The sequence below is a fragment of the Crocuta crocuta genome, unplaced genomic scaffold, assembly GCF_008692635.1.
Source record: "Crocuta crocuta isolate KB4526 unplaced genomic scaffold, BGI_CrCroc_1.0 scaffold149, whole genome shotgun sequence".
Taxonomy (NCBI): domain Eukaryota; kingdom Metazoa; phylum Chordata; class Mammalia; order Carnivora; family Hyaenidae; genus Crocuta; species Crocuta crocuta.
The window spans coordinates 9,700,164-9,726,838 of NW_027551561.1; the positions used below are offsets into that span (position 1 = coordinate 9,700,164).

The 26,675-nt window shown below is 39.1% G+C and overlaps 1 protein-coding gene across 2 annotated transcripts in view; it reads left to right on the forward strand.

Moving 5' to 3' along the window:
- Positions 1-302: 302 nt before the first annotated feature.
- Positions 303-26,675, forward strand: part of AP2B1 (adaptor related protein complex 2 subunit beta 1) — a 127,761-nt gene continuing 101,388 nt past the window's right edge. For both annotated transcript variants that reach the window (XM_077749740.1, XM_077749741.1), the window contains exons 1-5: positions 303-409; positions 6,842-6,901; positions 12,513-12,618; positions 17,539-17,674; positions 19,725-19,970. In XM_077749740.1, the coding sequence (XP_077605866.1) occupies positions 6,865-6,901; positions 12,513-12,618; positions 17,539-17,674; positions 19,725-19,970 (525 nt within the window). In that variant the 5' untranslated portion in view covers positions 303-409; positions 6,842-6,864. The remainder of the gene's footprint in view (positions 410-6,841; positions 6,902-12,512; positions 12,619-17,538; positions 17,675-19,724; positions 19,971-26,675) is intronic.

A 26,675-nucleotide genomic window follows, 5' to 3' on the forward strand; every position in this document is an offset into this window, starting at 1 on the left:
CTGTTTTCCAACAGGATATTTCCCCCATTCTATGTGAGTTTTTAGAGAACTCCTGTGCGAACTCTCTGGCGAGAGTTCCTGTGCCAGAGAACGACAGTGTGTTTAATATATCCCTCCGTATAGCCACTGAACTTCCTCTTGAGTCCAGTCTCCAGTTTCTGAGGAAAGCCCGTCCGTCTCCAAGGCGACAGAGCTCGCCGTCCTTCTGGCTCTCCCGCGCGCGGGGATGACGGTACGCGGCGAGGTTCTCTGACGTCAGAGTTTCCTGTCCACCATCTTTGTCCCTGGCAAAGCGGGTTTTGCGCAGTGGCTTAGACCTGGAGAAAGAGTCGTGACGTGCAGGAAACCATTACACCACCACTCGGGCCGTGCTCTCTGGCTGCTGCCGCCACCCCCGCCCTTGCCTCCGGTGAGTTCAAGGCGGCTTAACTTCGGGGTGTGTCGGTCATTAATGGGGGGAGACCCCAGGTTGAGTTGTAGGGTGTTGGGGGGAAGAGGAAATCCTAGGAGCTTGACCGTTGAAGATGAAGTGAGCCGTCGGGTGTGACCGTTGTGAGGAAGAGGGTTGGAGAAAGGGACTCCACCGCTCTGGCGGGGCGAGGGAATTCTAGGGTGTGGCAGCTGGGAGTTGGGGCACCTGAGGCAAGATATGTCCGAAGTCCGGCGGTTAGGGCCAGAGGCCAGGAGTGTGGCCGGTAGAGGCCGAAGGCCAAAGGGGAGAACCTTCTTCCTTCTTCCCCGCTTGGCGTCGTTCACTCCAAGACTGGGACATGTCCAGCTTAGCAGAAGGGGAAAGGGATTCCACCACAGGTTTGTCCATTGATGGGCAAACGTCGCCCGACTCTCTTAATTTGAGGATAAGGGACACCTCTCTCCCACCTCGTAATGGAGGAACATATCCCTAGAATCTTGACCACCTGGGGCAGAAGAGGAATTCCTGACACTTGGGGGAAGGGAAGAGTAACGTTCAGAACCGATGTTGAGAGTGGGGGAAGCAAGTAGGGGTAAATCTTAGCCCCGAATTTTTTCTTTCTGGGCTTAGCAGGAATGATCTGGTTTGAGAAAGGCTGTAGATTAAGCCATAGGTAAAAAAAAAACAAAAACAAGAACAAAAAAAAACCCCACAAAAACTGGAATAGCCTGTTATTTACATATTCTTTGAATGCAAAGAATTTATTCATGCTGTTTGTTTTCGGAGCAGTCTTCAATGGGGGGCGGTGGTTCGTGAACTCAACCTGGCTGTTTCATTATGAAGCTGAGTGTTGATGCTTCATTAAACTGATTTTAAAAGAAGTGTGTTTTTAATGTCAGAAACGGTTAATCGCTGTGGTTTAAAAGAAGTAAAGAAAGCACAGTAAGTTTGGAAAAGGCAGGATGACCAAGAAGGTGGTCTTAATGAGGAACAATGTAAGTGATTAATTACCTTCCTGGTATGCCTGTATTGCTTAGCCTCGGGGTATACTTATAAAATAATAATAGAAAGCAGCAGATGAAGGAGATGTAGCTGTACAAGAAAACGTTTAACACATTCCAATGATGACTAAGCATAGTGGTAAGGTGAGAACTGTTTGCAGGTATCTTAACAGTTTAAACTCCCAGGGAAGCTAAAGGATAGTGTGTTCTGCAAACAGCCTCTCTGAAAGTTGGGTGGTGTAATTAACACAAAGCTAACATTCTGTGAGTTAAGAGACTCAAGAAAGCCCAGTTCTTCCATCTTTTTTAATTCCTCAAACATCTGTATTTTATTTTTGTATTTTTTTAAAGTTTTTTTTAAGTTTATTTATTTTGAGACAGAGAGAGGGAGGGAGAGCGAGCGATTCCCAAGCAGGCTCCACACTGGCGGAGCCTGATGTGGGGCTCAAACTTACAAACCGTGAGATCATGACCTGAGCTGAAATCAAGTCAGACGCTTAACCTACTGAGCCACCCTGGTACCCCACTATCCATATTTTAAAATATTACATTTTACGCACAGATTTGTCCCAAGCTGAACAAGGAGTGAATTAGATACGATCATTCTCCTTTCTTCCTTTTTACTTCTAGGTTTAAATTTTCTAGGGGCGCCTGGGTGGCTCAGTTGGTTAAGTGCCCGACTTTAGTTTGTGAGTTTGAGCTCCGTGCTAACAGCTCAGAGCCTGGAATCTGCTTGGAATTGTGTCTCCTCCTCTCTCTGCCCCTCCCATGTTCATGCTGTTTCTTTCAATAATAAATAAACATTTATTTATTTAAATTTATTTAATGTTTAATTTAAATTAAAAAAATTTTTTTTCCAGAGTTAATGGTATTTCAGTTAAGAATTGGATGTAAAGGGTTGCCTTGCAGGCTCCATCAGTAGAGCATGCTGCTCTTGCCCCATGCTGGGGTGTAGAGATTACTTAAAAAAATAAAATCTTTAAAAAAATAAAAAGAATTGGATGTAAACCTTTTGAAATCCTTTTTTACTGTATACCATTCAACACATTATTTTATTTTTATTTTATTTTATTTATTTTTTTAATGTTTTATTTATTTCTGAGAGAGAGACAGCATGAGCAGGGGAGGGTCAGAGAGAGGGAGACACAATCTGAAACAGGCTCCAGGCTCTGAGCTAGCTGTCAGCACAGAGTACGACGCGGGGCTCGAACCCACTAACCGTGAGATCATGACCCGAGCCGAAGTCGGACGCTTAACCGACTGAGCCACCCAGGCGCCCCAACACATTATTTTATAGTCTGACTTTTTTTTTATGTTTATTTTTGAGAGACAGAGTGGGGAGGGGCAGAGAGAGAGGGGGCAGAGGATCCGAAGTGGCCTTCACGGTCACAGCAAGTCCGATACAGGACTCACAAACCTTGAGATCATGACCTGAGCCGAGGTAGGACGCTCAACTGACTGAGCCACCCAGGTGTCCCTGGTAGTCTGACATATTTAAATAAAAATCACAGTGTGTGTCCATTGTAATTAGATGTCTTGTAGTTTCTTATGAGCTAAATAATAATGGAATACACTATTTGCATTGAAATTTCTGATTATTGAGATATTGAAAAATCTCAGCACCTTTCACACTTGTAATAAAAAATGGCTGAATGGCTTTTCTGCTCTAAATTGGGTTAACTCCTGCCAGTTTTTTTTGCTGTGAGCACCAAACTGTAAAGCCTAACTTTGTGTGAAAAGAAGGGGGTTAGTGTCCTCACCAAGCCTAAGTTAGCTGCCATTTCCTGGAGAGCCATTTGAAATTGAGACCCTATTAATTTTTTCCTGGCCTTATTTCTTTAGGGGGACTGTAGGGAGGGAGGAATAGAAGAGAAGGGTCTTTCACAACCTATATTTGGTAGAAACTAGGTTATGTTAAATCCAGATATATAATCCTGTGCAGGGAAGCTTTCTTGAAATGCAGTGACACTACACTCCAGGCTAGGTCAAGTGAGAATGGGTGGTGTGTTTTCCCTGTGGCAGCTTCGTTTAGCAATATGCCTAGGCCAAACTGCAGGTCCTCAGAACAGGCAGTGACTTGTCTAGTTTGATCTGGTGGAGAGGTAGAAGTGTCTCCCCCCTCCCCCCCCGGAGGAGCTTGGTTTTTGAGGCTCTTCAGCGAATATTTGATTTTTTTCTCCTATTTTTTTCAGCTCTATCTTGGATTCTTTTTCTTGGGCTTCTAATGTAGGCTACATTTTTCACAATCTTGTATTTTGGAGGATCTGCTTATGTTCATCTCCGGCATGTGATTATCTCCTTTAAAAAATACATATGTAATTTTTTGAAGTGTAATTCACAAAACAGAAACAACCATTTTAAAGTGAATAGTGACATGTATATTCCCAGTGTTGTGCAACTACCAACTCTTTCCACTTGTTTTTGCTTAGACTGTTTTCATTTTTCTTGGAGTTTTCTTTAGGCTTAAGGCACGAACTGACTTAATACAATATTTCTCTGCCAGTATGGGTAAGAGGTATTTCATTCCTGTTTTTTACATCAGGAGCCAAGAGTGATAGGTTTCTCCCTTTCTTTAAGATCAGGGATTCTTAATTTAGGTTCTAAGATTACTTGACTCTCCTGAAATTTTGTTGGTGGGGTATGTTAGTTTCTGGTTAAGAACACAGTGCTCACAATGAATAGGACAGAAATCTATTCCTTGACAATGAAATTTAAGGGAGGTAATTAAATGTGAGGGTCATTAATAAAGGTAGAATTTCAGACTAGGTTAGTTTTATGTGTAATAGACTGTGGTTAAAACTCCTGTTAAGAATTTAAAATGTGGGGCGCCTGGGTGGCTTAGTCCTTTGAGCGTTGACTCTTGGTCTCAGCCCAGGTTGTGATCTCACGGGTGTTGGGATCAAGTTCCACATCAGGCTCTGTGCTGACAGGGTGGAGCCTGCTTGGAATTATCTCTCTCCCTGTCTCTGGCCCTCCCCTGCTCGTGGTCACACACTCTCTCTCTCTCAAAATAAGTAAGTGAAACTTTAAAAGAAAAAAAAAAAAGAATTTAATATGTCTGGTGTGCCGGGTGGCTCAGTGAGTAAAGTGGCTCCCTTTTGATCTCAGCTCAGGTCTTGATCTCAGGGTTGTAAGTTCAAGCCCCTTTGTGGGCTCCAGGCTGGACATGAAGCCTACCTTAAAAAAAAAAGTTTAATATGTGTATATGAGTATGAGATCTTGAGAAAACAAAACAGTTTTTGTGCCCTTTTTCATAGAAACTGGGTAGGGTCGTCTGAGTGGCTCTGTCGGTTAAGCATCTGACTTTGGCTCTGGTCATGATTGGTGAATTTAAGCCCCACATTGGGCTCTCCGCTGTCAACATGAGTGCTCGCTTGCTCGCTCTTTCTCTTTGTCAAAAATAAATAAACATTAAAAAACAAAAACAAGGGGAGCCTGGGTGGCTCAGTTGGTTAAGCATCCGACTAAACCTCTGGTCATGATCTCACGGTTTGTGGGTGCAAGCCCTGTGTCGGGCTCTGTGCTAACAGCTCAGAGCCTGGAGCCTGTTTCAGATTCTGTGGCTCCCTCTCTTTCTCTCTGACCCTCCCCTGCTCACGCTGTCTCTCTCTCTCTTTCTCTCTCTCTCTCAGAAATAAATAAACATTAAAAAAAAATTTTTTAATGTATGAAAAATTCCAAGCAGATTTTGTTTTTAAATTCTAACCAAGTTTTAAGTTTTGATGATCTTATTGGACTTAATAGGCATACTAACATCCTAGACAGACCATAATGGCCTTGAGCTATGGCTCTCCTAATAGGCTCTAATTAGTGATCATTTCTGTATACCTGTTTCGTCTTTTTACGTGTAAGTTCTTACATGATAGCTTCAGATTTATCCCAGGTCTTTTATATGAAGGATTCCCTTCAGTTTGCCCATTTCAAATTTAGTGTACATTATGAATGGATTAAATGATAATAATCATTGTGAGTTCTGGCTTGCGTCTTTTAACAGGGGAATTCGATGAAATTCTGGTACAACCTATAGCACTCTTGCATAAGGATCAGGATTGTAAGTAATAGCCACTTGGAAAGATCTCAGCTGAGTCTAATTTCCTTTAGATTTTTCAAGTAGCACATTTCCTTTAGGTTGTTTAAGTAGCACATTCCCTTTAGGTTGTTCAAGTAGCACATTTTAGAGATCAAATTTGAGCCAGGCTTTTTTCATTATTTCATGTTTATTTGGCTTTTTTTCCTTTTCCTTAATTACATTGATTTGTTTAGTGCTTAGGTCTTTTTTCTCTGATTCATATTTACTGTGGCTTGCCAAATGTTGGATCACTCAAGTTTGCCAAATTTATTATCATCATGTTGCTTTGGCCTGGCAGTAATAAGCAGGTGCCAGGCATCAGTCGTAAATTTGGTAATAAGTATTGTTGATGATGATAAGGAAGAAGATACATGTTTTTGAGTGCAGAAGGAATATTATTAGAAGAAAATTTTAATACATTTAAAGATAACAAATACCTTGGACAAAGTCTTAAAGAGTTTCTCAAATCAAAAAACATGGTCTCATTATTTAGGGAGAAATGTGGCCAGTCCATGCCATTTTTGTTTTACTAGTAAAACCATGTGTCGGCTGGACTAATTTCCTGGGAATTGGAGCAGAAGTATTAAACTTGAGGGTGAGATCCATGATCTTTTAAGTTTTAACACCAGTTCTCATTCTCTTTTGTATGCAATGGTAACTGAATAGCTCTTTTTTTTTTTTTTTTGGCTTTATTTTTAACCGTAAAGTGGTATTATTTGTTCTTTGGGAATACAATTGGGCTAAGTATAGATTGTTGAAAACATGAAAACTGTAATTTAAAAAATCCACGTGTGAGGCATGTTTGTCTCTAGATATTTGTTGTGAAAGAATATTGTCCTATTAATTTAGTCTTTTTCTTAGATTCCTTTTCTCAAGTGTAATGGTAAATAGATTGGCACAATTATTTTCTTCTTCTGCTTTGATCTTAACATTGCTTCAGGATACATTTTTTCAGGATACCTCCCTTGAGGTAGAGAGTAAATCATATTTTCCTAAATGGAAAATAATGGGGAGATCTTTCAAAACAAACTTTATTTTAAATCTTAAATATTTGAGTGCCTAATTGAAGATGTATTTACAAAAAGGTTTAGCTTTAGATCTTGGAGACTTTGAGGATTACAAATTCTTAAAGTCATAATAGGTTCATATTATCAATCCATTCCATTTAGTCTGTGGATTTCGCCCCAGTTCCTTGAGACAAGAGTTACATTCTTAATTATCTTTGCATCTCTTGACTCACCAAAAATGAAGAAAATACTCAATTTTGAGTAAAGAAGTTCTTATAAATGCTCTTAAAAGTTGAATTCCTTGCTGGACATCAATAGTTTGGATAAAGGAATTTTTTTTCTCTTGTTGTAGGTGCACATTAAAGATCCAAAACCATGACTGACTCCAAGTACTTCACAACCAATAAAAAAGGTAAGTATGAAAACTTGATCAAAGAACTTTTGAGTTCTTTTGAGTTGCTTCAAAAGTTGTGGTGTAAGATTGTCCCACCTGGAAATGTTCCTGACCTCTTCAGACATGCATATTTTGGAGTATCTCATTGGAGATCTACTATTTGTAGAGAAAAGTGTATTTGAATAAATTATTAAATGATAGACTTTTAAATATAGAGAGAGTGTGAATGCACATCATTTTGGTTTAGAGGTCCTGTTTTGGTGAGAGGAAGAAATCCAACTTTGATCTGTCGAAGACTGGTAGCTCTGAGGAAGGCAGAAAGGGAAGAAGCAGTACATTTATTCTCTTTTAATTTTTTACTTGGAAATATTTTATAACAGTACTGTTAAAACAATACAGATCACGTAAAAAGTAAAAACGAAATTTTTCTTTCTCCTTTTTTGTGTCCCTAAGGTGAACTCAGGATGTATCCTCAGCCTTTTTCTGTGCATATAAATGCAGATATTCTTATGATTAAAAACATTTTATCTTTAACAAAAAAGGGTCATGCAAACAGTACATAGAAACTTGATATTTTCATATCCTTCCATATAGATCTATCTCTGGGCTTTGTCTAAATACGTTCTTTATACTTAAAACAGGGAACCTGTAGAGTTAATTCCATGGGTTTTAGGTTATAGACTATGGATTACTTGAATAGCTTTGGATTTAGTAACCTCATTGTCTTTGCAATCAGAAATGTAATGCTGGTTTTTACTTTTAACTGTGGACTAGGAACTAAGGATTCTTCCTGGGAAAGTACAAACTTCTCATCTTTTGTAGAATTGTTCCTAAATAACAGCTCATTTCTAGTGCGATAGATGGCCCTCCTATGAAAAGCAGACCAGTTTCATTCTTATCAGCCTGTTGCGCCCTCAGCTGAGATGGACTTTTCTTCAGGATTAGGATTTTGTGCTTTGTATTTAACAGTCTTATGTTTACTGAAGCATTCTGGCCATGACACCAAGTATCATTCCTCTTCCTCTTCAACTTTTTTCCTCAAATGGACCTTTTCTGCCTCTCTTCTAGTGGCTGAAATACGACAACTTCTCTGCCTCAATTTATCTTTCTTGTTTCCCTTGTAGTTTACTGGCCTTGGCCTCCTGACTTTCTCTGGATTTAACTAAGTTTAGTCTTGAAGAACAAGGGTCCTTCTTTCTTGAATGATCCATTGCATGTATTTATTCTGAAAATATTTATTGAGTGTCCACTATGGAGTTTCTGGGTTTTTTTAATTTATTTTTTTTAATGTTTGTCATTTATTTTTTGAGAGACAGATCTCAAGCAGGGGAGGGGCAGAGAAAGAGGGAGACACAGGATCCGAAGCAGGCTCCAGACTCTGAGCTGTCAGCACAGAGCCTGACGCAGGGCTCAAACTTATGAACTGAGTTTCTGATTAAATATCCTAATTTCTTTCAAGTCAGAGTAGATGCAAAGGATGCCGGATATCCTTTGGTTACTAGATCTCATTTCCAACTAAAAGGAATCAGGACTCTTTGGAAAAGGAATCAGGACCCTGGAGAAATAACTGATTCCAGGGTGCATCAAGGGAAAGTACAAGATGAACATGAACATCTTATGCCAGAAAGAAAGAAAAAAATTTGATGAGACATGTCAAGGAGCTGTGTGGTTTGAAGGGGTTTCCACTTGCCAAATTTGAGATAATTTGAGCATTAAAAAAAAAAAGTGATCATTAGGGACACCTGGGTGATTCAGTTGGTTAAGCATCTGACTCTTGATTTCAACTCAGGTCATGATCTCAAGGTTTGTGAGTTCAAGCACTGCATTGGGCTCTGCACTGACAGCGTGGAGCCTGCTTGAGATTCTCTCTCTCTCTCTCTCTCTCTCTCTCTCTCTCTCTCTCTCTCTCTCCCTCTCCTCCTCACTTGCTCGTTCTCTCTCTCTCTCTCTCTCTCTCTCTCTCTCTCTCTCTCTCTCTCTCTCTCTGCCCCTCCCCTGCTCACTTGCTTGTTCTCTCTCTCAAAATGCCTGTCAAGGGGCGCCTGGGTGGCTTAGTCGGTTAAGCATCTGACTTTCGNGAAATAAATAAAAATCTTTAAAAAAAAAAATGCCTGTCAAAATGCATAACCTCAATGTAATTTTGAGGGAACATCCGTGATAAGCCCATACTGAAGGGGATTCTGTAAAATAACTGGCCTGTCCCTTTAAAAATGTCATTATCACGAAAGACAAAGGCTCAGGAGCTGTTTCAGAGTAAAGACTAAAGAGACACTACAGTAAAATATAACATATTGATCATTGGATCCTGGCCTGAGGGGAATGGTGGTAACACTACTATGAAGGAGGTTCTCAAACCTTTGAGTAAAGTCCATTGATTAGATGATGTGTCAATGTTAAATTTACTGATTTTGATCATTGCATTATAGTTATTTAAGGTAATCATTTTTCGAAATTACACATTGATGCACTAAGAGCTAAAGAGACAGGATGGCTGCAGTTTACTATTGTTTACTATTAGTATTCAGGAAGAAACATGTAAATATATAGAACGAATGATACAGCAAATGTGGCACAGTGTTAACAATTGGGGACTCTTGCAACTTTTAAGATTCAAATTATTCTTTTTTTCTTTTAAGAGAGGGAGAGAGCAAGAATCCCAAGCAGGCTCTGTGCTGTTATTGCATACCTGTAATGGGGCTCAGTCTCATGAACTCTGAGATCATGACCTGAGTTGAAATCAAGAGTTAGATGCCTAACTAACTGAACCACCCAGGCGCCCCTGAAAAAAAATTTTTTTATTTAAAATTTTAAGATCCGGCACACTTTGGTGGCCTAGAGTGAACAAACAGCACCAAAACGTTTTCAAGAAAGTGCAAGCATATCTGTCCTCTTCTGGTCATTTGGAGTTAGGTAAGGGTAAACAAACTCTTCTACTACAGTACAGAAACTCAACAACGAGTTTCTTAATTTTATCAACTACTGGTCAGTGACTTTCAAGTTTTTCTACACATTGGACTTTCTTAGGGAAGTGTAGAGCAATACTAAAGTCTAGGACCCTCCACCCGAGATACCCTGATTTACTGGTCTGGGCTATGGCCTGGATGTGGGGATTTTTGTTAAGCTTCCCGCATTTTTCTCATGTGTCACCAAGGTTGAGAACCATTGTTAGCTGTTGGCAGTGCTTGGTAGGTTTGATTAGTGGGAAGAGGAAGGGACAAACAGAACTTAATAAAGTTGTATGTCTGAGATAATTTGTGTCCTCTTTGGCTCCCACTCAACAACTTACCTATCTTTATTTTTTATACTTAACAAAAACTGTTAGCACCTTGTCATTCATTATCAGGTTTTTTTTCCGATTTTCTTACCATCCTGAAATGGTACTTGTTTCTTCTTTTGCTAACATTTTGTGTGCTTTATGACCAAGGTATTGTCTATATTGACATAAAAATATGTAATTAAAAAAACTCCCCTAACTCTTCAAACCTTCTTTCGAAATGAGTCCTGGTAACGTTTTTTTAATTTAAGAATTTGTGAAAGTTTAAGACCTACAGATTGAAGCACGGCTGGGTAAATACCACATTTTAAAAAATGGATAGACTCTGTTCCTTTTACTTCCTGTAACACCCACCAGAACTGCCACTGGAACATACTCTTTAAGTTTATCCTAGGATTGGAATAGTTTCAGTTACATCCTGTTTTGATTCATCAGCTCCTGCTGCTATTCACAGTTCAGACTTTGGAAGCCCTGCTGCTTGTCCTTTACTGTTCCTAGAAGTAAATGATGGGAAGCCTGAAAGCTGGATTTGTCAGCTGAGGACTTGGTGGAGAGGAGCATGACTCTGAAGGGCCCAGCTTTCCTGACTGCTATTTTGCAATTGTTGATTAGATAAAACTGATTTTTGTGTTAATTTGTTTGCCTCGATAGCAGTGGATTTTGATGTAACAAATTTTTTTAGTGTCCAGCTTTTGTGTTTCTTACCAGTTTCATCTTTCCCATCTAGAGGCCTTAGCAGATCACAGAATTTCATGTCCCCCCAGTTTCTGTGCTGATGAATGAGGTCTGGTTAAAATGAGCATCAAACACAGTCCTCAAAATGGAGGGAAAATGAAGCAGTATTGTAGAAGAGTAGAAGAGTACAGATGGAAGGTTGAACGAGGAGTATCCAATTTCTTTTTCATGGGCTTAGTGGTGTATTTTCTTCTTTCTTTTAAAACCAGGTGAGGATTATTATCTTCTTTTCTTTCAGCTCCAGTTTTCTGAAGATAGGTGAGCCTGGTCCTTAAAGTAGTGATGAAAACTCTGGCATTTCCCAGTGCAGGGCCTGAGCACTCATTCAGGATTGTGCCTTTAGAAATGACTCTGGTTTGTACCATTCTTGAAGCTTTAAGATTATCATTTCTGTTAGATCACTTGAATAGGATGGAGCCTTGAAGCCTTTCAGCTTCTTAAAGTGCTAATTAGAGCAGTGATTCTCATCCCTGGTTGTGCATTAGAATCACGTGGAGAAACTTTAAAAAATACGAGCCCAAGACTTCTCCTTGATGTGCTGATTTATTTGATCAGAGTAGAACCTGAGTGTTGTTATTTTTATTTATTTTTATTTTTTTAATGCTTATTTTTGAGAGCGCAAGAGAGCGCACACATGTGTGTGCACATGCGAGCGAGTAGGGGAGAGGCAGAGAGAGAGAGAGGGAGACACAAGGGTCTAATGCAGGCTCCAGGCTCTGAGCTGTCAGCAAAGAGCCTGACGTGGAGCTCAAACTCACGGACTACGAGATCATGACTTGAGCTGAAGTCAGAATGCCAAACGAACTGAGCCACCCAGGCAGCCCGTAATTATTTTTAAATACCTCCCAGGTAATAGTGTGCAGCCAAAGTTGACAGCCTCTGGATTCAAGAGTCAGGAAACACAGTTCTGAGGGCAGCTCTGTCACTGACTCACTCTGATCTTTGAGCCTTAGCTCTTTATCTGTGAAGTTGAGAGTAGATGAATGAGCTGATGTCTGGAGTCTCTTTAGTTTGAAAACAGATTTGTGAACCTGTTTTGTGCCTATGTTTATTTTTTCCCTTGGGACCTTGAAATTCTGATGGAAGATCATCCCTCAGATGCCATTCTCTCCCTATTGTAGTAAGACATGAGATTTGCTTTTTCCCTACTCCCACACTTCCTAAGATCTGGATTGCAGCTTCCTCTCTGGCCATAACCTAAATGATGGTGTCTTTTATCAATGGCCGATTAATATTCTAGGGATTTGAATTGTATCTATCCTATAATTTTTTTTTTAAATATTTTTTATTTATTTCTAGGAGAGAGAGAGAGAGACAGCGTGAGCAGGGAAGGGTCAGAGAGAGAGGGAGTCACAGACTCCGAAATGGGCTCCAGGCTCTGAGCTGGCAGTCAGCACAGAGCCCGACGTGGGGCTCGAACCCACAAACCGCGAGATCATGACCTAAGCGAAAGTCGGACACTTGACCGACTAAACCACCCAGGCGCCCCTATAATTTTTAAATTCTCTTCATTTGCTGCCCTGCCTTTGGTCAGCTGTCATGTTATTTATTACAGAGTACACTATTTTGCTCTAGTTTTCTGGTCCTGGGATCTTACCAATTTGTTCTCTTTTCTTATAGGAGAAATTTTTGAATTGAAGGCTGAACTCAACAATGAAAAGAAAGAAAAGAGGAAGGAGGCTGTGAAGAAGGTGATTGCTGCCATGACTGTGGGGAAGGATGTTAGGTAAGGGTCATCACCCCTGCTGATGGTCACTCTAGACCCATACCCTTTGTTATGGCTTTTACTGCTTTTCATTTAACAATGCTAATCAAAGAGCCTATAAGAATTAAAAAATCACAAGGAAGTGTAGTTGCTTTTATGTGAACTCTGTGACTTGAGTTTTTTTTTGAAGAATGAAACCAGTTTGATTTTCTTGCACCCACATCTAGCATAAAACCTCCTGAGAGATGACACAGTTACAGATCTGTTGCTGAAGTAGTTTTAGGAGATGATAAAAGTGTATTGAGAAGCAGAAGCTCATAGGTTCTTTAATTGACTTGAGTCACTGTTCTTAACTGTACAACTCTAGAACTAGTTGCTGAATTTAAGATGAAAATCAATGTTAATAAATTCCATTTCTCGCCACCGCCGCCGCCGCCCCACCCCCGTAACTCAGCCAGACCATTTGGAAATAGGTACAGATTATCTGCAAGCCCTTGAGGATTCCCAAGATCCTTTTGGGGGATTTCTAAGGTCAGGGCTCTTCTTATAATAATAATACTTAGATGTTATTTGGCTTTTTCTCTGTGTTGATATATGCACTGCTGATGCCTTAGTGTGAATCAAGGTAGTGGTGCTAAACTGTATCAGTAGTCACTGTATTCTTCGTCACCACATACTTGCAGGAAAAAAGGGACAATTTCACTTAGGGCTATTCTTCATGAAACATTAAAAATGTATTAAGCCTTGAACCATGAGTACAGGTCTTTTTAATATTCCATGTAATAAAATAGGAATTATGCCTAAAGCACTTCTACATAGCAAAATGTGATTGGTTGACTTGGAAAAAAGCCCTTGCATAATTGTTTGAATTGGGAACACCATTTTTAAGTGAAAGAATGATTGACAGAGAAATTATAGTTAATCAGACCTTCAGTATTTGGGATACATTTTGTAAAAATGAACAAAGTGAACCTGTGGCTTCTAGAGAAAAAAATTGACAATAGATCCATTTTGAGCTTTAAAGTAAAAATTAAATTGTTGGAAAACTTGTATCTCTCATTATGAGCTTGACAGCATCCCAATACTTAGAGACTTTTCTGATGAGATGTATTATTTACTGTTCTATGATGAAATGTGTCATTGGGAAGATCTGCATAACCCAACAAATATTTTCTAAATGACCAGTGCATAGATCATAGAATTATCCATGGGCAAAAGATCCATTCACATTGAGTGATAAATGAGAGATCTTATTGCAAACAAGTTTAAAAAGTTAGATATGGTTTCAGATTCCACATTGTAGCTGACTTTTAAGGAACTAATGTGTGGACTGAAAAAGACAAAAGAGAAAAAGCCTTTATCTAGCTTTAATGTATCAAAGAATATCCAGTTATCTGAAAAAACTGTTCAAATACTCCTCCCTTTTCCAATTAATATATATGTATGATTTAGTTCTTAAACTTTAATCAAAACAACATTCCATAGGGGCACCTGGGTGGCTCAATTGGTTAAGTGTCCAACTCTTGATTTTGGCTTGGGTCATGATCTCATGGTTTGTGACTTCAACCCTCACATCGAGCTCTGTGCTGACAGTGCTTGAACCCTGCTTGTTATTCTGTCTCTCTCTGCTCCTCCCCATTCATACTCAGTCTCAAAATAAATAAACTTAAAAAAAAAAAAAGCAAACCCAATATTCTACAATAGGTTGAATGCAGGAGCAAATATGAGGATCCAGCAGTCATTGCATAAACTAGATATTAAAGAGATTTGGCAAAATGTAAAATAATATCATCTTAATTTTTAAAAAACAAATTTTTGGGGGCGCCTGGGTGGCTTAGTCGGTTAAGCGTCCGACTTTCNACAAATTTTTTGCTTTAAAATGATACATTAATATGAAATGAATTTGTTTTATAATTTTTTTAGTGTTTTATTTTTGAAAGTGTGTGCGCCTATGTGTGTGCATACAAATAGGAGAGGAGCAGAAGGAGAGGAAAATAGAGGAGTCAAAGCAGGCTCTGCAGTGAGAGTGGAGAGCCTGATGCGGGGCTTGAACCCATGAGCCATGAGATCATGACCTGAGCCGAAATCAAGAATTTGAACACTCAACTCACTGAGGTACCCAGGTGCCCCACATATCATAATTTTAACGAAAGAATATAGATATCTTTGAGTCTTCATTGTACTTACTGTCTAGTTGAAGAGACCCAAAATTTGAAAAATTAGGGAATAATAAAATTCAATTTTATTATTAGGAACTAGTATACCTTAAAGGCAATAAGAATTCTACAAAAGAGAGATCCATGTAAATAAGAATAGTTGAAGAACCCTTCTTGGAGGAGATGGGATTTGTCCCATGTCTAGATAACTCAACGAAGCAGAATAAATAGAGCTCAGCTATTCATAGGTTATCATATTTCTGTCTCCCTGCAAGTAACTTCAAGTTCAGTGCTGTCAGATAGAAATACAATGTGAGCCCTATATATAATTTAAAATTTTCTGATAGCCAAATTAAAAAAATAAAACATAGATGAGATTAATTCTAATAATATATTTTATATAGTACAGTATATTGAGTATCATTCCAGCTTGAAATCAGTGTAAAAATTATTAATGAGGTAATTTACATTACATTTAAAAAAATTTTTTTTTAATGTTTTATTTATTTCTAGGAGAGAGAGACAGCGTGTGCAGGGGAGGGTCAGAGAGAGAGGGAGTCACAGACTCTGAAACAGGCTCTAGGCTCTGAGCTGGCAGTCAGCACAGAGCCCGACGCAGGGCTCGAACCCACGAACCACGAGATCCTGACCTAAGCGAAAGTCGGACGCTTAACCGACTAAGCCACCCAGGCGTCCCTACATTACATTTTTCATACTGTCTTCAAGATCCAATGTGTATTTTATATATATCACATCGCAATTCAGACTAACTGCACTGCCGATGAGCAGCTGCATATGACTAGTGGCTACTATATTGGAAAGTTCAGGCTTTATAGGTTGGTACTTAACAGTTTTTACCTCTAGAACTTTGTTCTTGATCAAGATCTTTTTTGATCTTGGGCAGGTTGTTGGAATTAAATTACTCAGGATGTTAAATTTACTGACGGTTAATGTGTCACATTTGTTTACCAGTTTTTAGTTGTTTTGCCCATGAGTTATTGGAAAGAACTTTCATTTGGGGGAGTGTTAGTGTTTGTTGAGTGTCTACATGTGCATGAAACTACACTAGGTATGTATATTCAGGTTAAACAGTTTGCCTTTCAGAGCAGAAGTAATTGGTTTGTTGGAGATAAGCTGGATTCTTTGACTTTGCATTCCATCTTCCTTTCTGTAAATTACTATTTCTGCTTATTGTGTGTGTGTCTGCGAGCTGTACCAGGTGACCAGTTATTTCAGTCATTTTCCTTTCTGTAGAAATACACTGACATTTTCTTTCTGTGTTCTTGTAGTAAGATGTTCAGAAGTGTTTAGAAGTTTTACAGTACTTTGATAGAGTTTAAGGGGAAGTTTTATTGCTGATCTCTCATAAAATTATAGTTCACCTAAATTTTAAAAATATAGCTTATACTTTAAAATCTGATAAGGTCAATCCTTCTAAACTAATGATGCCACTTTCCTTTGGCTTTACAAGAAAGTAGTAAATCATGAAATGACTTGAACTTGAAAAAAGTGTAAACTCTTTTATATTTGAGGCTACTCGTTTTCATTGACTGAATATGTGATGTTAAGAATAAAGGAATAGGGTCACCTCTGTTGTTCAGTTGGTTAAGCGTCCGAATCTTGATTTGGGATTAAGATCATGATCTCAACAGTTCATGGGATCAAGCCCCCTGTCGGGCTCTGCACTGACAACACGGAGCCTGCTTGGGATTCTCTCTCTCCGTCTCTGTGCCCCTCCCCCACTTGCTCACACTCTTTCTCTCTCTCTCTCTCTCTCTCTCTCTCACTCTCGCTCTCACTCTCAAATAAACTAAAAAACAAACAAACAAACATTCCACTAGAAGGGAATCAGGATTTCTTAGGAAAATGACTGAGTTTAATTGTGAGATTAGAAATGTACCAAGTGATGGGGCACCTGAGTGGCTCAGTCGGTTAAGCATCCAACTTAAGCTCAGGTCATGATCTCATGGTTTGTGGGTTCGAGCCCCGCATTGGGCTCTGTGCTGATGGCTCAGAGCCTGTTTCGGATTCTGTGTCTCCTTCTCTCTCTGCCCCTTCCCCACTCATTCTCTGTCTCTCAAAACTGAATAAATGTTAAAAAAAAAATTAAAAAGAAATGTACCAAGTGATCCTGGATGGAGCATCGTATCCTACCAGAAAGCAAGGGAACTGGTGAAAATACAGGGTCACATCCCAGGGACTCAGGAGCAAACTTAGTAAGTTCTCACTGGCCAAGGATAGAATATGAACATTAAAAAGTATAGCAGCCATAGTGTGTTGAACCTACAATGAATTGATATGGAGAATTACTGTTAATTTGTGTGATAAAGATTGCGATTTTTTCAAAACAACATTCCTAAAAGATATGCCTTAAAATATCATATATGAAATTATATGATATCTAGGATTTGGTTAAAAATAATCCAGAGCAACTAGATGGGATAGGGAAGGGACTAAGAATGGACTGCGGATATGTATCAACAAAATTGGACGTGTATTAATTCTTGCTTATAGCTGGGTGATGGATATATTGGGTTCATTATACTGCTCTTTCTATTTTGTTAGAGAATTTTTGTAATGAAAAGTTTCTTTAAAAATCTATTTTTAGAGACTTTCTTGAGACCAGGGTTACAGTTTCTTTAGAAATTCATCTCGATGAGATGTACCGTGGGGACATTTGTCCTTGCATCAGATCACTTTGTAGAATAAGGCCATTTCTTCAGGTTCTATCCATTATCTTGGCACCAACATCTTTTCATTTTTCTTCTAACTTTTCTCCTCTCAGCTCTCTCTTTCCAGATGTAGTGAACTGTATGCAAACCGACAATCTGGAATTAAAGAAGCTCGTGTATCTCTATTTGATGAACTATGCCAAGAGTCAGCCAGACATGGCCATCATGGCTGTCAACAGCTTTGTGAAGGTAACATTTCCCCCAGGGACTCAAGACTAGTCTCTTCTGCCTGAAGTAACCTTTTCAGAAGTGTTTCTTGATATAGTTAATGTCTGCATTGCAAATAAGCAACCCCTGTTCCAAAAGAGGGCCTCTGGAGGAGTACTGGCAGTGACTAGGAATGTTCGTGTTTTTAAGCCTTCTTTATGCCAGCATTTGTCATCCGGTTCAGACCATATGGAGAGCTTTCTGTTAGTTGGTCTTGGTGTTCTTGCCAGATAGAAGAAGAAAACCAGGTGAAGAAGTGTTAGTGTTTTACCTACCCAGGCTGACAAAGCTTAGGTAGATCATTGTAGTTTCAGTAACCTGGGCTTTATTTTATCTTCTCTTTGTAAAAATTATGCTTATGAGTTAGAAGTAGTGGAAACCACAGGAGCTTACTGCTTCTATTTCATTTTACTTAATAGGTCTTAACACTAGATTTTTTTTTATTATGGAAACTTTCAAGCATATTCAAGTAGAGGAAATCGTATTATAAATTCCTCCCCATCTTGTGGTTTCAGTAGTTAACAACTCATAACCAGTGTTGTTTCGTTTATTCTCCCCATACATGCTTTCCTGACCCCCCTTCATTCTTCTGCTAGATAATTTTATAGCAAATCCCAAACATCATAAGGATGAAAATTAATTTTATTCTTGGGGCACCTGGGTGGCTCAGTCGGCTGGGTGGCTGACTTCAGCTCAGGTCACCATCTCACAGTTCACGGGTTTGAGCCCTGATTCAGGCTCTATGCTGACAGCTCAGAGCCTGGATCCTGCTTCACATTCTGTGTCTCTGTCTCTCTCTGCCCCTTGCCTGCTCATGCTGTCTGTCTCTCTCAAAAATGAATAAAACATAAAAAAAAAATTAAAAAATTATTTCATCCTTAACATTTGTCAGAATAAGATCTTTTTTAAATATAACTACAATACAATTGTCACATCCTAAAAAACTGACGATTAAAAAATTTCTTATTGAACATGCAGTCATAGTTTTCCTATCATTAGATTTGATACACGTAAAAATTTTTTAATAGGTATGTATATAAATGTATGCATATTTAATGTGTATATGTATACATATATACATATTTAGGTGTATACATATATACATATTTATATAATATATATTTTTCCCCACTGTTTTGAAAAATAAACAGTACGCTTTCTTCCTTCTTGTGGAATTTTTGTTCTTTTCCTGTGTTTAGCTACCTGTATTTAGCTACATTGTACAGAATCAGAGAGAACATAACATTTTATTCTTTCTGACTGGTGGTTCATAGACGGACTACATCATTGGAAACATAGTTTAGCTTACATTTTAGCCTAGGAGTGTTCTGTTTGTACTGTATATGGAAGCATTTGCTAATAAAGGAGAATGTAGGAGTGCCTGGTTGGCTCAGCTGGTAAAATATGCAACTCTTGAACTTGGGTTTATGCGTTTGGGCCCCACTTGGGTGTAGAATTTACTTAAAAATAAATAGTTAAGTAAATAAATTCGTCATTAAAGAAAGAAAGAAGGAAGGAAAAGGAGATTAATTGGGATCTCAGAGACCCTCTCTGCTGCTTAACTCCAGGAACTTAGGGCAGGCCTAAACCAGTTTCTCACTCCTTTGCTCTCTTGGCTTCAGGCTCCAGAAAGTCCAGACCTCTTTTCTCTTTACTCGATATTTGCAGACTGGCTCTGGAGTGGGACACATCTTTTCAATTCCTCATTTTTTTTTTTCTGTTGTTAAGGCAGGTCCACTAAAAGCCATGGGGATGGTAATACCAACTCGCCAAGCTGCTGCCCAGCCCTGGAATGAATCCTTCCGGGCATTTCTTCATTGTGTTTATAAAACAATTAAAGTTAACTCTTAAATAGGCAACTAAGATTTGTACTTAGGAAACAATAGCATGGGATGATTTCTTTTCTGATAGAGAATGTAACTAGAAGCTTACATTAAAGAAATATTCTTTTGTGGCATGTATAAACTAGACTATTTACTTTTAGTTACCATGTACGCCTATAGCTGTCAATGATTTTTTTTTTTTTTTAAAGGACTGTGAAGATCCCAATCCTCTCATTCGGGCCTTGGCAGTCAGGACCATGGGGTGCATCCGGGTGGACAAGATTACAGAATATCTCTGTGAGCCCCTCCGCAAGTGTTTGAAGGATGAAGATCCCTATGTTCGGAAAACAGCAGCAGTTTGTGTGGCAAAACTCCATGATATCAATGCCCAAATGGTGGAGGATCAGGGATTTCTGGATTCTCTGCGGGATCTCATAGCAGATTCAAATCCAATGGTAACAAGCATCTCTTCCTCTAAAGAGGGCAGTGTTTTAAAATGGGTCCCTTTTAAAAGCATGTTTAAAACAAATCGTATGTTTGGGGCATTGGAACCTAGGTTAACTATGGGAAGCATGAATTCTGTGTGTCCCTCCGATTATCTGTCTCACACTGTGAGTGTTTTCTGAGGTAAAAACCAACTACTGAAATACTGGGGCCTTAAAGCAAACCTTTGCATCAAACCTACCCCTGTTATTTCCTCAGCAACCGGTTCTTTCATCATTTTTTAAGAGGATTTTACCTTAAATTGATAGCAGTTTTTTAAAGATGATCTTTTCAGATAGATGTTTGTGGTCTTTTCTGGCAGTGTGGCAATAGGAACAAAGTTATATTTATTGCTTAATTATTTTCATGCATTCTTCTACAGGAAAATTTTAAGACAGATTCTCTCTTGACATCTAATGTTTTAAATATTTCGTAGCTAGGGTGCCTTGGTGGCTCAGTCGGTTGAGCATCAGACTTTTGGTTTCAGCTCAGGTCATGATCTCACAGGTTGGTGAGCTTGAGCCCCACATCGGGCTCTGTGTCAATGATGCAGAGCCTGCTTGGTATTCTTTCTCTCCTCTCTCTTCCCCTCCCCTGCTCATGCTTGCTCACTCTCTAAATACATACATAAACTTAACAAAAAAATTAAACATTTGGTAGCTAGAACACAACACTTTAAAGTTTGCAGACGTTTTATTTCTCTTATTAACATTTTTAACTTTGTACATATAATGAAGGGGAGAAAGTCCCAAGTGGTATGTTGACTCTGCTAATAACTGGAGCTCATTTGAATTGAGTGATTGGTCACAGTATCATTACTGAGATGATGAAGGAATATGGCCACTTTTTCTCCTCATTTTGCCTAATGTAGTATTTACTTAGAGGTGAATAACCGTGAGTTAATCAAATGGGTAATCTCTGAATACTTTTTTTGTTGAACTTTTTGGAATTTGCCTTGAAATAGACATTGTCTCTCACTTGCAAATTACCCACTCAGATATCTGCTTTGGTATTTCATTTGGTTCATCTTTTTCTTTGAGTAGACTTGGCTTCTGTTTATTCTCCTTCACGGTTAGTATTAAGGTCAAAGGATGAAGGAAACCCAATTTTTTTTTTTAAGTTACTATGGTACTATCATCAGGAATCTTTTTAGCCACCTTCTGGGTACAAAAGCGGATGTGGATGTGCTTAAACCATGACTTCTGATAGGATGTCACCATCAATATTAGAAGATTCAACCTTTCCTTTTTTTCCATCTCAAGTAGGATCACATGACCTCCCCCCCTTTATATTCCATAAAGAAAGAAATTTATAGGGGTGTCTGGGTGGCTCAGTTGGTTGAGCATCCTGACTCTTGATTTTGGCTTATATCATGTGATCTCATGGTTTGTGGTTCGAGCCCCATATTAGGCTCTGTGCTGACAGTGCAGAGACTGCTTGGGATTCTGTCTCTCTGCCCCTGTCCTGCATGCGTTCTGTCTCTCAAAATAAATAAATTAAAAAAAAAAAAAGAAATTTATAAGGTATTAGTATCTGTGTTATAGACTGTGTAGCTGGTCCCAAGTTGTATTTTGGTGTTGCTTTTGTTTCACTGTTACTCAAAGCAGCTGTCTTTGAAATATTCTACCTGAGGACAAAATGAAAAGTATTTGGCTTCCATGCTCCACATTTTGGGCCTCCAGATGAACAGGATATCATGCACTCATGGAAACTTGTGAAATAGTCAGTGGGGCTAAGAATGTGGAGTGGAATGAGGTGAAAGTGAGTTCTAACTCATTTAGGCAATTCCATTTTGGGGAGAAAAAGGCATTTTTACACCAATGTAAACTCTTCAAAGTAGAACTGTAAAATTAGATGATTAGGGATAGGGAGTAAATGATAGTTTGGTAAAGACTTGCTTTTTCTCTCTTTCCTTTCCTTTTTCCTCCCCTCCCCTCCCCTCCCGTACCCAAGCACTTAGAACTTATATCTTTGTCCAGATCAGTTGAGAGGATGGGAAAATTCTGGACAAGACTAATTTGACTTACTTTAAGTTTTCATTATGGAGGAAGGGCTGGTTTTTGTCTAGCCCATCATACTCTCAAGTAACATGTATGCCATTTATTTATTGATACTTTATATTATGGGAATTTTCAGACATTCAAAATTAGAATGACTAAATGAAAACAAGAGATAAATGAAATGACTCCATTTACCATCGTCAGATTCAGTAATTATCAGCATATGGTAGGCTTGTTTTACCTGTTTTTCCCCCATGCCATACCTACCTACGTAAGTAATTTAAATAGGCAAGACATCAGTGGGTCTCTATTTAAATTTAATACAACATTACATTAAACTGTAATACTCTTAAAATTTCCTAATCTGTTTTTACTACAGAAAATCAGGTGATTTCAGGGGATTTTCACAAGTTACCTTTGAGGAAACTTTTATTAGAGAAAATTTAAGGTCACTTGGTAGATTTTGAGAAACTTTTCCTAGAGCAGGTGTAAGCATTAATTATTGTTGGACCTATCGCTGTCTAAACAGAAATTTTTTTGATTCTTGTCACTTTCCTCAGTAGCAGAACTTTTCCCTTGATATTGTTCAATAGCGTGCTAAGCAAGGCTCACAGGGTGCAAAATTTAAAATGGTACAGTACATTCAGGTGCCAACTCTATACCTGCAGAAGCCTGGAAGTGGAGTGTCTCCTTAAATTTGTACCTTGCCTTTCTTACTCTTGTCCTGGCCTTGTTTTACATACTCCTATTCACATCATTTTTTGGGCTCTTCATTTTTGTTTTAGTGAACTGAAAAGTTTGTGTTAAGATAGCCAACAGACACACACACTTACTTTTTATTTCAAACCCATACTTTTCATATCAGTTCTAAGTCTTGCTTTTTGCCAAAAAATATTACAACTGGCATTTAGACTACTGATTTTCCTTTTTTATCAGTTGGGTCAAAAACTTGATAGGAAAGAGGTGAGTGTGTGAATGTAAAGTTTAGTAGCTCACACATCTGAGGAATTTCGGAGGCTTCTGATGACCATGTGTCCATAGGAAAAGGGAAATTTAAACTTAAATGCATTCTATGCCAGATAGATGCTTTTACTTTCAATATATTACTTTGTTCTCCTGTCTTCCCAATGCAATAGACGTTATTCCATGCTGAGATCAAGAAGTGTATGCCCAGGCAGTTATCCCCGAGTCCTGCAGCTAGTGGTAATGTAGCCAGGATTCTAACCAAGTTGTGTGTATTCACACATACACATTTAGAACTGTTTTATTGTCTCAAAATGGTTAACATTTTGAACATATGAAGGCCTTTAATTATCTAAGGCGTTTATGATGGAAACAGCTCCCTATTCTGATGTTTGAGTCCTCTTTTCCTGTTCTGGAGAGGTATTTTTGTTACACTTTTTCAGAAGTTGTTCCACATGGTGGCAGCACTGCACCAGAATCTCTTGCAAAAAAAAATTAACACGGGGTGTTCTGCCTTAGTAATTTTCTTATAGCTCACTTCAGAAGGGCATCCTAAAGGTGAAAGCACCTGCAGAAATGACTTTGAAATCTGAGAGTAAAATGTTGTTCTCCAAGCTCCTTCCTGGGAGTAGGGTACCTTGCTGCGAGTAATAGATTTGTTTTCTTTCCCTGTCTTTCTGTGGGGATCACACACACCTCCTTTTCCTGCAGTTATCCCATTTATAACCGTTAAAGCAGACTTCCAGTGAAATAATATTTGAAAGAGAAAAGATAGACTTTGAAGTAAAAAAAAATCCGTGTTAAATTCTGGCTCAATGTCGCTGAGTTGTTTCCTCTTCTTTCGAATGAGGGCCACCATTGTAGAAAGGTGTTGGGAGTATTTATTGAGCTATGGCATATAAAGCACATATTCAAGGGGCACCTGGGTGACTCAGTCAGTTAAGCATCCGACTTCAGCTCAGGTCATGATCTCACAGTTTGTGAGTTCGAGCCCCACATCAGGCTCTGCTGACAGCTCAGAGCCTAGAGCTTGCTTCAGATTCTGTCTCCCTCTCTCTCTGCCCTTCCCATGATCATGCTCTGTGTGTGTCTCTCTCTCAAAAAATAAACAAACAAAAAAATTAAAAAACCCACATATTCAAGTGCTTGGCTTATGGGAACTCATGAGAATGAGAGTTGTTGCTCCTGTAACTATGAAGTAGACATTAGGCAGAGTTAACATTATTGCTACAATATTAACTTAAAAGGCCCTGATGCCTTTGATAGCTGTACAGACTCATATAGTACAGTCTTTTCTGAGAGAATTAGAGCCAAACTTATTTTCAGATGCAGATTTTAGTTTTCATTATTTTGAAAGCAAGCGTGTATTCAGAATGAGCAGCCATTTTGGAGCTACAGAATAGCTCCCATGACTTCTTCATAGATGTCAGAAGTTTTAAAATTTGCACCAAGTATATATTTACAAGAAAAAAGTGCACTTTTGAGTGATAATGACTGTTTTGTAGCTTTTTGCCCTCCTTTACTATGGTTTTTATTTTTTCCTCTGAGGCATTTGAGATATTCTGACTTCAGTTAGCGTGTTCATGCTAGAGCCTGCCTCTCCTGAGACTCCCAGCAGCCCTGTCACAGGTGTTTGCTTTTGTTTGTGAACTCGGCACTCCTGAGTCCCCTTGGTTTAGGACTTTGCCCTTGTGATGGCTTCTAAACCTTCTCCTTTCTGCTTCCATCAGGCACTCTGAGAGCTGCCCTGGGCGGCCCCACTTCCACTGCTCTATCCTCTCTGCCAAAGCACAAGTTACTGAATAGGTGGCAAACCTATTTCTATTTGATGAGTGTTCTGCACAAGCAGTATGTTCTCAGAATAGCCTCAGCTTGGCCCAGAATAGCCTTTAACAAAGGTTCTGGTTAAAACTGCTAGCTTCTATTAATTGGAAATTATTCTGGGAAGCTGATATGAAAAATAACATGTTTTTTGTCAGAAGAAAATGTGTATTTTGACTGTGTGCTAGCCAGTTTGTTTGTAACCCTCCTGGGAGCTTCCTTGGTGTAATCTGAAACCCGCCCCCTGTAAGCAGAGGGCAGAGAGAGACCAAAGAAAGAGGCAGGCTGGTAGGTGGCAGTTCTGATAAGCAGAGAGAATTGTCTTGGGCAGCGGCAAGACATGGATCCCTTAACTGGGCTCATTCACGTCTACCATGCAGGTGAAAGACAAGCAGTACCCACATTCCAAGGACAGGCATATGATGAGAAGCCTCGAGTGGACAGATGCCAGCTCACAGGTCAAATGGCAGTCACATCTTTTTGGCGACCACCACCAGCATGTAGAAGAAGCATGGTGTTATGGCAGTGGTGCTCACCTGGGGGCAATGTTGCTCCCCAGGGGACATTTGGCAATATCTGGGAACCCTTTTGGTTGCCACAACTAACGGGCGGGATGCTACTAGCATCTAGTGGGGAGAGTCCAGGGATACTTCAAACATCCTGCAGTGCATAGGACAGCCTCCTAGAGCAGCCCAAATGTCAGTAGTGCTAAGTTTGCAAAAATTTGGATTATAAAAATAACAGAAATAGCATATAACCATCTAGAGCCAGAGTAGCTGCTGTTTTGAGTCCTGCTGTGGTATTTAGTAGAAATATTGCCTTGAGCAAGTTATTTAAAATGAGCTTCAGTTTCCTTGTCTATAAAAATGTAATAAGGCTTATTTTACTCAATTATTTTGAATATGAAGAAATAGTTTAAAAATTTAACACATGGGGCACCTGCGTGGCTCAGTCCATTGAATGTTTCATTGAGCATCTGACATCGGCTCAGGTCATGATCTCAAGGTTTTGTGAGTTCAAGCCCGGCATTAGGCTCTCTGCTGTCAGTGCAGAGCCCACTTGGGATCCTCTGTTTCCCTCTCTGTGCCCCTCTCCCACTTGTGCACACTGTCACTCTGTCTCTCGTTCTCTCTCAAAAATAAACAACAGAAGCACCTTGGTTGCTCAGTCAGTTAAGCATTGGACTTTGGCTCAGGTCACGATTTCACAGTTTGGTTCATGAGTTCAAGTCCTTCGTTGGGCTGTGTGCTGTCAGCTCAGAGCCTGGAGCCTGCTTCAGATTCTGTGTCTCCCTCTCTCTCTGCCCCTTGCCCGCTCATGCTCTGTCTCTCTCTCTCAAAAAAAAAAAAAGAAAAAAAGCCTGATATATGGCAAATGCTTAATAAAACTGTAGCTATTGAGAACAGACTTAACATTGCATACTTTCTGATTATCATTATTTTTATTTAGGCCTTAGAAAGTTGTGTTGTGATTTGTCGTCAGTCTGAGATGGTACATATTGAAAAATTCAAGTCTCTAGATCACTTCATAAATTTGAGGATTTTTATCAGAATATAAATGATGCCCTTGTGGGCTATGTTAAATTGTCTCTTAAAGATCATTCTAGAACACATAGAAAAACTTCATGACTTTGCTTAATTTAGTATTTTATATTATTTCTGTTATCCCTAAGTGTATATTAATAAGTAGAGTTTTAAAGCATAATTTCATACATAAGTAAAATGAGAAATGCATCATATGCTCTTCATCTAAAAGTCCATAAAGGAATTCTGGAGCTGTTAGAATTTTAGGCATGTGTGAGGGTGACTGTATGTGGTTGGCACTTAATAAGAGTAATGTGGGAGGTAATATGTTCAGTCTGTCTGGGTTCCCAAGGTGAGTAATGTTATATTT